At 43.5% G+C, this 10,652-nt stretch overlaps 1 protein-coding gene across 1 annotated transcript; it reads right to left on the minus strand.

The window, feature by feature from the left end:
• Positions 1–6,036: 6,036 nt before the first annotated feature.
• GJD2 (gap junction protein delta 2) lies at positions 6,037–10,417 on the minus strand. Its single transcript, XM_084827366.1, has 2 exons — positions 10,114–10,417; positions 6,037–7,567 (listed from the first exon to the last, which is right to left on the minus strand). Exons 1-2 carry the CDS (start codon positions 10,182–10,184, stop codon positions 6,724–6,726), a joined length of 915 nt encoding a protein of 304 aa, XP_084683492.1. The 5' UTR covers positions 10,185–10,417; the 3' UTR covers positions 6,037–6,723.
• Between the last annotated feature and the right edge of the window lie 235 nt (positions 10,418–10,652).

The following is a 10,652-nucleotide window of genomic DNA, read 5'->3' on the forward strand; positions in this document are numbered from 1 at the left end:
ATCAAGAAACAGAGTGCAGGATGGGGCTGCATATCAAGCAGGCTTGATTCCAAATGGCTGAGGTCATGGGGACTACAAGGGAAGGGAGCAGGTCAGCCCCAACCCCAGGGGTGTCTTTGAATGCACCTTGTTACTTTATCCTATATAAGTGAGTCACTGCTATTCACTTCAGTGGGGAAAATCAGACTAACGTCCTTCATGACAAGTTTGCAGGGAAGACAAAGAATGCCCAGCACTCCTGACAGTGGGTGGCCTGTTTTCATTGGTTGGGATCCTGCAGGAGGGAGCAGTGTACTGTGTGAGAAGTGCACAGTGACATGCTGCGTGCCCACAGGGATCCCTGTACTATTCAGTCTTCTTTATCCCCCACATACACGCACACACACATCCATCATGATAGTCATTTTGATATATATATATATATATATATATATATATACATACACACACACACACACACACACACACAGTCTGTGTGTGTCTGTGTGTGTATGTATATGTATATGTGTATATGTGTGTGTGTGCGTGTGTGTGTGTACGAGAGACACATGAAACTGGAGAACCAACCAATTCAGTTAACTGCGATTTGGATTGTGGGAGCTGTGGGATATGCTGCAACATGATGGATTTCATCTCCACATCTAGAAACACATGATGAGATATTAGTATTATTGGTAGCTTTAGAAACTGTTTAGACAACAATACAATAAATATGCAGCCCTCTTCGGGAGGTAGATGCACCACTTTTCTCAAGTGACATTCAAAATTGTTTTTTCATATATAAGAGATAATACGAGGATCCTTGTAAAGTTCCTCATGAATGTGTTTCAGAGCATGATTTAATTTCTAAGACAGATAATTTAATGGCACTTGCAAGAGCAGAAACAACAGAAATGCAAGTAGGTCTGTGTTTTCTCTGCTTTTTTTTTTGCTTAATGCCAGTAATCCTTATTTTCCCTTATTTTCCCATTTTGTAACTTTCCTTAATCTTTTTGTCATCGTAACCCTTCATCATAATATATTTTTCTGCACTGCTGACCAATATTCAGACCATCCAACCCAAATCTGTATAATCAGAAGGTACAGTGCTTCTTCTATCATTGTCACTTAATTGTAGTTGCAGGTAAAATTAATAGCATCGCTTATGGGTTCCCAAATAAAGGTAGCTTTTTAACCAACAACGCTAGCTTTTATTTTTATTTTTTTAAGACATTTCTGTAGAAGATGAGCTTAATTCTAGTTCTACAAGCAATATCTATGTGTGTTTTTCTCAAACCTTGAAGTTTTAATTCAATATAAATGCATGCCCCATTAGCTTCGCATCTTATGGCTTAAAGAACCGTTTATCATCTGTGGTATCCCAAAGCCTCCTTGAAGCAGGGAAGAGAAAATCAAATGTAATGAATGAAAACAAATGAATGAATGAATGGACATCATAGTCAATTTTGGGTGTCACCCTGCTGTCCTAAACACTTACTTGAAAACAAGTGGTACTGTTCTGAATGTAACATTTCTTTCCATGAAATTGGCCCAGTGCAGACACAATGGTGCCAGATTTCCTGGCTCTGCTTATTCACATGTTCCTTCTCCCCTCCCTTCCCCTCCTTCTTCCCCTTTTGGAACCATGGGCATCCCTTACACCCTACTGCAGTTTCAAAGCTAACCATGGTTAGAATATAGTGTGTACCAATCTTGCTCATACCCATAGTTAGCCCAACCCGGAATTTCCAGCCTCCTTCGGACCATGCTTGCAGCTTCCTATTGTTTCTGCCACTGAAAAAAAAGATTCTCTGTTGTTATTTATATATGCATTTATTTAAGTTTTTAGTAAAACCTAATGGGCCTGTGAGATTCCATGTATAACAACACTATAGAATTCCTTGCAAGTTGCAAACATTTTTGCACAGTTGGCTCATGTTAATATTCCATTTTATTCCCATCCATTTGCATGTTTCCAAACAAGTAAACAAGTTGTTCATTGTCTGTATAAAAGCTGCTGTAGTGGGGGAGAAAATTCACTGCCATTTTTTTTTGGTATTTACCCTTTTTGTGCTTTTCACTAAAGCACTGAAATATATCATCTGACAGCTTTCAAGGCATGCCTTCACCATTTTTTCTACATATACTAATGGGAACCTATGATAGAGACCTAATACTATGGAATCTGTACACATTTAATTATGCTGAGCATGATCCAGAGCATGGTCCATAGGTATTTTGATATTGACTTCGGTGAATTTAAGCAGGTTCCTTCTACAGAGCCTATTGTTTATTGTGCACTACAGTTATTTATCATTTTGACTACTGCTATTGCTACCGCTATTAGGGTGGCTATTGCTGCTGCTAATACTAATACTACCAATAATGTAATTCCCAGTTAAATGAGCTGTTAAATATTATTCCAGTAGTGTATAAAATTAAAATCAGATTTTCCCAGAGTATTTTTTTCCTATATAAAAAATAATTGTTAGGAGCTTATTATACTACAGATGGAGGTCTTAGCTGCCATGTTTGCCTTCTAAAAATAACATTCATGCTCTGCAGTTATTTATTATTGGATAGTAAAAGTATGCACAAAAAGAATAACAAATATTTTAAGGGAAGGATCAATACTCAGTTTTAAACCATTGGCATGGGTTGGATCCAGAGATAGACAAATGGAACTCAGCTTGCACAATGGTGCTTTCCTGGCTCCTCTCCCCACACTACCATCATGACAGACCTTGGTGACCCCGCCACCACCACCACCACCAAGCTGTTCTTCTCTGGAACATTGTATGATGGAGCACAGGAGCTGCAGGAGCTGCAAGACACCTCTGGATCCAAGCTAATGATAAAGGCATGTTTTAAAGCAGCCTAAATCCTTCCTCCACCCAATGTGTTAGCACAACCTCATTTTGTCCATTATAAGAGATGGATAACATGAAATACATTTACTTGAAAGTAGCACACATTGATTTGAGTGGATGAGCTGATTCACATGTGCATGTTCGTCACTTGTTGACTGTCATAGCAAGTGACAGCTTGGATGTGTGAATAGCTCATCAGATGTAACCCTGATAGTAGAATTTCCATACCACCTCAAAACACGGTCCTTGTCAGTGGAAATAGTTCACACGCTGAGTGGCCAATCTTGAAGGGTACAATCATCAAGTGTAAAGACATCAAGTGATGTGCATGTATGTGTGAACCAGCTTTATGTTACATCTCATCAATTGTAATTTAGATGGTAGAGTTAGGAGTTAATCCCCAAAACACTGCTCTCACATAAGCCTGAAGTAAATGTTTGTAGGCATTATTCCATGCAGTCACACTACAGTAGTTCCTTAACAGCTCTTGTTTAATATAAGAAGCTGTCTGCAGTAAACAAGTACGGTATAAGTGGCACGCCCTGAATTTTCCAAGTATTTCTACAATTGAAGTAACATCTCTATACAGAATGGTGATCAAATTTCACAAGAGTAAAGCACAATACAGTGGGTGATGAGCTATCTTTTCAGACATTAACAAAGTCTGTATACCAAAATAAATGCAAACATACTACAGACGCTTGTCTGTTTAAACAGGCAAGCACATGTCCATGTGAAACCAACAACAAAGACCATTCTAAAATAGCCTCATTTCGGTGAATAATTATAACATTGTTCAATCTAATCTGTTTCTGTCCTTTAGTTATGGATTACCTTGGTTCAAAGCCTTGTGTATTCTGGGATTGTTGTTTTGTTTTGTTTTGTTTTCAGAATTGTCTGACCCATTTGTCATCATTATCAGCTGGATTCTCCAGTCTAGCTCAAGTTGCCTTGAATTTTTTAGGTAAGATAGCATATGGGTGTTTAACTAACTAAATAAATATGTACTAGTTGCCTCAAAATATGGGTGGGGATGCACAACTGGATGTGCACCTAAATGCACATCCTATAGAAAACAATGATATGATGACTTCTGCATTCAGATGGCATGTCCATGGGCACATCTTAGCCCCTAATCAAGAGAAGGAGATTCCTCCTTTGTTTAGATAAGGATGGGAGTTTTTTTAGGATTATAGACTAAGAATGCAATCCTATCAATTGCAGCCTTGGTGATCAAAGACCCCTGAACTCGGAGGTGCCCAATCATCCAATGCAGGAGGAGAGGTGAAGGTGATCTTCGCCTCCCCATCCTCCCACCCTGCAGATTTCACTAGAACTAGACAGGCTTTTTAGCCCATCTAGCAAGGGCATTTCAGAAGGGGACAGAAGGACACTGGAAGAGGGTCAGGATAACTCATATTCTGACCTTTCTGCTCTTCTCCCCTCTCTGGTCTCTTCCCCTCTCTGCCCACCAGAACACCCCCTTTCCTCCTCCTCCGAGGTTGATTTTCCAATCTTGGAGGGCAGCTGGTGTGGTTCTTTCCACTATGTGGGCACAAGGGAGGGGGTGGATCTCTGACTCCCCCTTCCAAGGTTGGGATGCTGTCTCCAAGAATCCAAACAATCCTATTGTCCCTGGGACACTCACCCAGGGACAATAAGAGTGCTTTCTAATATAGGTATTAAAGAACCCTAAATGTGCATTAAGACCACATTCCCTAGCTGAAATTCCCGAACTGAAAAATGTTCAATTATGGCCAGTCTGATGTCTTAAGGATGGTTCATATGAGTGGGTGAGATCCTGGTCTCTGCACTTCACACATTACAGTAGAAACACAAAACAAAAGAAGTGTGAGTCAATCATTCTCCATTCCACTCTTCTACAAAACATATGAACTGGGTCTCAGATAAGGTCAGGAATGGAGCAGGCAGATCTGACATGAACAGCGGCTTTGGGACCGTACACACTTCATGCCTTGATGCATTCAGGCTGAATGCCTGAATAGAGCCTTAAAGTTCCTGCAGTGCTCTGTACTCTTACACAGTTGATCAGATAGACAATGTAGTGAAAATTGCCTATAAGTGAAATAAGCTAGAAGAACTCATCAAGTTACATAGTGTATGGGAAGGCTTCAGTGACCTTATAGGTAATAAGGTTTTAGTGATATCATTGGGGGTGGGGGGCATCCCATTTCCTTAAGTAGCTTTTAGATCACATAATGGAACCAATATTTAAATTAAAACAGATATGGAGTAATGTCTGCAACCTAAATTTTTCAGGCTCCTTAAAATTAGTGTCAGTGATATTTTGGGTTCCTAGAACTAATTCTTATGAGTTTGTGTATTTGGATTCATACATTCCTATAACCATAAATGTGTGTGTGTGTGTGTGTGCATGCGTGCATGTATACACACATGCCAAATAATTAAGCCAGGTAATACTTGAAAAACACCCTTCATTGCCCCTGAAGGACTCACATTATGAAAAATGATAAAGATGCTGAGGATAGAAATAGGACACACACACATACACACAGAGATGCATATACACACAAACAGTTAAACCTGCATTTTCTGGATCATACTGCATTGCCTACTTATCCAAATACATTGTCCTACTATAGCACCATGTCATTGTAAAAAAAAACCCAAACTATAAATGGTTATCCAGATGTTATCCAGGCCATAAATATAAAAGAGGCTATAATATAATTATCCCTATATTCTAGATAGATTATGTAAATTTCATCTTCATATAACAATGCAATTCTATTAATATATGTGTGTATGTAAAAGAAAGTTAACTTTCTATTTTACAAAAAGGCAATTACTTAATCAATATAGATATCAGCTGCTTTTTACACCTTTGCAATAACGAAATAAAATAAAATAAAATATTAGCTTGTTTAAACCAAAAGAAAAATATAAAACCATATGTTTTCAACTTGGGACCTCTTGCCAAGCCTTTGACTAATACAGAGTTAGATGCTTGAATTCCAAGAATGGCACTTATATAAATAAGAGCAAAGAGGTGGTGAAATCTATTCACAGTTAATAGCGATAAATTCTGCTCCTTTGGTATAAGTGTTTTAAAAATGTAGGTAAATACATAACTTGGCTGAACTTTAGATCATTCCATCTTGTTTTGTTTACACACATAGCAGGGAGCTGTTTTGTTTATTTATTTATGGATTTAGCAGATCACAACTAGCATAATGATGATTAAGGTCTCTGGTGTGAGCAGACAGGCAAACAAAATAAATGGCAAAATTATATTCAGTACTACTATTTATGTGTAATTGTTTTTTTGTACAAAAACAATGATAGAAAAATGCTAACAGGACACAGTAATCAACTGTGTTACTCAGACAGACAGTGTAATGTCAGGCATCCATGAGATAAAGGTCATATACCTGGACAATGCAAAACTCCCTCCCCCTGCCCCGGGGCCACCCCTTATAGACATGCTTGCATTTGTATATTGCTGCAACACCTTCCCCTCAAGAAATTGCTTCCTTGCAGTTTTAAAATATAACATCCTGGACATGTTTCCATCATTTAGGCAAAACAGATGCATCCTAGTGATGGCCAAAAAGTTGCTCCAGTCAACAAATAACGTTGGATCGTTAGAGAAAAAAAGTAATTGAGCTGTAAGGCCAGATTGAAGGTGTTGTATACCTGGTTCTTCATCAGTCTTTTTTTATATTATTTAGCACTCAGTTTAGAATCTGGTTTAAAAAGTGCACATCCAGTACCTTGACGGCTTTCTTGGTGGTTTGAGGAAACAGTTGCTTAAGCATTGTTCTTTCCCTAATGCTAATGTCCACTAGGGTATCAATGATACCCAGCAAAGAGTTCTGGTTCAGTCACAGCCTCACACATAAGCAGAGTCACTAGACTGAGTCCTGCCAAAGTTAGGCACACTCATACGTGGGAGGTCCTTGTTCCTGATTTCATATATCGATTTCCGCTTGGCTTGCACTCCCCTCACCGCCATTTTGATCTTTCTCCAGCCCAGATGGTTCAGTTCAGCCAAGTTCAGCACCACGCAAATGCCGCTCACAGCAAACATGAAGACCAGGAAGACGGTCTTCTCCGTGGGCCTAGAGACATAGCATTCCACTTCCTTAATGCAAGGGTACCTGTCGCATTCATACATGGATGGGACATTGAATCCATACAGGAAATATTGTCCCACCAAAAACCCAATTTCTAGGGCATTCCTGAAGACCACCTGGATGATATAAAATCTAGAGATGCCTTCTTGCCGCCTCATCTTTGACTTTGTTGTTCTGATAGCTGGGTTGGGGATCTCCTTCACTTCCAAGCAGTCAGGTTCTGCCTCCTTGGTGGTGTTCTCAGTGTTCTGCAGCACCCCATTCACAATGGTGTTCTTGATCTTCTTACTGTCGTCCCGTTTCATGGAGTCCTGATCTCTGTCCAGAGTGAGGAAGACAGTGGAATACCTCCTTTCCCTCTGCTTGGCAGATTGGTGAACAGAGTACGTTATAAAGCAGAGACTAGGAGTACATACCATGATGATCTGAAATACCCAGTACCTAATGTGAGAAATTGGAAAGGCTTGGTCGTAACATGCCTGGTTGCAACCTGGCTGCAAGGTGTTGCATACAAACATAGTCTGTTCATCATCATAAACAGTTTCTCCTACAATGGCCACAATAAGAATCCTGAAGATCACCACCACGGTCAGCAGAATCCTACAAAACAAAGGTTGGATGAGTGCACTTTTACCAGGCAGGGGAGGATCTCTGAAAAACCTATGGAATTCATTGTCACAGGACCCTGTGGTGGCCACTAGTATAAAAGTCTAGCTGTTGTTGCTGTTTTTACAAAGATTACATAAATACATGGAGTAGAGGTCTATTGGTGGCCACTTTCTGCCAAGGATGAGTCCCAGCCCTTTCAGATGTCTGACAGCTCCGATTCTGAGTCAGAGTTAGAACTGCTAGATCAAAGCCTGGGGGAGGGACCCTCCCTAGAGTGCCTAGGTGCTGGAAGAGATTCCTCTGAAGGCCTTAATAAACAGATGGCCCAGGCTGAGTCCCTGCCCCCTCCTCCACTGTGGGAACTCAAGTTTCTGAGGAGGAGGAGGAGGAGGAAGAGGGGTGTGATCTGAGAGATGCTGGGATGTGTCGCAAATCAAAGTGGGAAAAGTTAGGGGCAGGGCTCAGATGCTCTGCCAGGATAGCCACTCTTGGAAGCCAATGTAGGAGGGAGCCACCCTAAGGGAGGGGCAACACTGTGAAGCAAGCTTGGCCGTGAGGTTCATACCCAAACTACTGGCAACTTCTCTATCCTCTGGTTCATCTCCTCTGCTTAGAGATTGTTAATTAGTTGTTTAGGACCTGGGGGAGTCTGAGAGTGTCCTTGAAACTGCATTTGTAGAGAGGCTAGTCTCTAGCAAAATAAAGTCATACGAAAGCCTGAAGCTTTGTCTATTGCAGTGTTGATTGCAAAGAGGAAGGACAATCCATTCCTGACACTTGCCATGACAGCCAGAAATACAATGTCCACGTTCAGAGACCATAGCTCACTAGCACAGCCCATACTTTGCATGCAGAAGGTCCCAGGTTCAATCCCTGCCATCTCCAGTTAGGGCAGGAAAAACTCCTGCCTGAAACCCTGGAGAACTGCTGCCAGTCAGTGTCAACAACTCTGGGCTGGATAGACAAGATAGATGTCATAATCTTGCTCTGCTTGTGAACTTCTCTATTGCTCCTGTCTGGCCACTATCAGAGATGGAATGAGATGTCCCCCCAAAAGAGGTTCATCCATCTACCTCGTTATATCCTTCCTGCAAACAAGTGAAGACATTTTTATTTGCAAAAACATTTAAATCCAGGCTATTAATTTCTGATCCTCTGCTGATGCTCTTCTGTTTATTACTGTTATGCCCACTGCCTCTGTGCTTGTGAGCTAGCCTTTAAGACCCAAATTTGATGCTATGATGGTTGATGTATTCATATCAGTTGCCTTTACATTTTATCGTGCGCTACTTTGTGCACTTTTTTAAAGTAGTGAATGAGATTCATAAATTTATAAAATCAATAAAATTTCTAGATGGACAGTTGGTCTAATCCAGCAGGGCAGTTCTTAACTTTTTTTTTTTTTTTCCCCCAGTTTAAGGAACTAGGAAACAAATCTCCAAGGCTCTTTTCAATGGAGTTCAGTGGAGCTGTCCAGTGCTGATTCTGTATTTCCCCCAGCCTGGAGAGAACTTCCCAGCTTTTGTTGAGTGGCTCGATTTAAAAAAAAGAAAAGAAAAGAAAAATGAAAATGATTGCCTGAGCAATGTACTTCTCCATACGGATGTTTACAGCGAGTCGAAGGAAATGCTTGCTTAGTTTATGTGGAAACAAATCTTAGTCTGACTTATGTCGGGCAAGATCTATAACCACAATGACACTTTTAAGCAGCTGGTTGTGCATCCCCCCCCTTCCTGAACCTCAGCTGCAGAGCAGAAGTTGGTCAAATAAAAGACAGTGGCAACTTTCCCATTTTCCTATGGTATGCAGCATATTGATCAGCCATCATAAACCATAATTGTGAGAAGTGAGGCAAACCCAAGGCAAGGGAGCTCGCTTGTCCTTACTTTACCCTTGCTTTTTGCAAGCTGCAATCACCAGCTAGATTATATATGACTCTTTGAAAATGACTCTCCTCCCCCTCCTCCTCCTCCTCTTTTTCTTTTTTACTGTCTAAAAGCATATCTCATCCATATATTTTGTTCCTTTGAATGTGCATTCAGTCCTTTCTTTCTTTCTTTCTAATGAGCAAACCGACGGGGGTGGGAAGTGAGGGATGGATTATACAGAAGGTTAAAAGAGTCCTCTGCGCTAGCAGTGAACTCTGCAACAAAGCAGAGAGGCTGAGAGAAGGTGCGGGTGGGTGTCTGTGGGGGAAGGAGCAGTCCTGTGCGGCGGTAGCAAGTTTACTGAAGAAACCACTGGGGACCCAGAGAGCGGGTGGAAATCGGGGGCGGGGGGCGGGCGGGGAGGGTGCTTGCTGGGAAATCAAGTCTCCGATGGGTGCAAGGTGTCCGGGGAGGCTGCAGCCCTCCGGCGGACTGCCCGCGGCAATCGATGGGGATGCCTTCGAAGTGCAGGTCTTTGCTCCCGTGTTCTTCTTGGTCCCTCCCTGGACAGCCTCCTCCGCAGCGCTGCGGGTCAAGGAGGGCGGGGGGCGCTGCTGGGCTAGGGAAGCGAGACGACACCCGACCCGACCCGAGGCCGCCCGGGCTTACCTCCCTATCATAGTGGAGTGCTGCTGGACGGCGGCTTCGAGGAGTCTCTCTAGGATGGTCCATTCCCCCATCGCGGTTCATCCGGAGGCGAAGGCTCGCGCGGCGGCGGCGGCGGCGGCGGCAGAGCGGCGGCGCTCCCTTCGCGGCTGAGAAGCGCGGGGCCGGCCCGGGCCGCCCGCCCTGCGGAGGGAGGCCCCCACGCCGGTGGCGGGCTGCCTGGCGGGCAGGGCGGCTCCCGGGAGCCAGCCTGGGCGGCGATCGCCGGGCGCTGCGCAGCCCAGGCGGAGGTCGCCTTCAGTGTCTCGCCGCCCGCCTCGCCGCCCGCCTTTAAGTAGGCTCCGCTTGCGTCACGGCCAGGCTGGAGGGGAGCCGCCGCCGCCGCCGCCGCGCGGCAGCGCCACAGCCGGCAAGGGATCGCCGCCCCCGCCGGGGCCGCGCCGGCGAGGCCGCCCGCGGGAGGGGGCCTCCCGCGGCGCCGGGTTCGCCCGCTCTCGGCGCCAGCTGCTCCTGGGCCGGGCCGGGCCGGGCCGGGCCAGGCC

The sequence above is a fragment of the Heloderma suspectum genome, chromosome 1, assembly GCF_057233095.1.
Source record: "Heloderma suspectum isolate Gila_16-S chromosome 1, 16-S_ref, whole genome shotgun sequence".
NCBI classification, from domain to species: Eukaryota; Metazoa; Chordata; class Lepidosauria; order Squamata; family Helodermatidae; genus Heloderma; species Heloderma suspectum.

Coding starts and splice junctions, on each gene's coding strand:
- GJD2 (XM_084827366.1), bottom strand. CDS start 10,184: ATGGGGGAATGGACCATCCTAGAGAGACTCCTCGAAGCCGCCGTCCAG. Junction 7,568..10,113: donor CACTCCACTATGATAGGGAG/GTAAGCCCGGGC, acceptor TTTGTTTTGTAG/GATTCTGCTGACCGTGGTGG.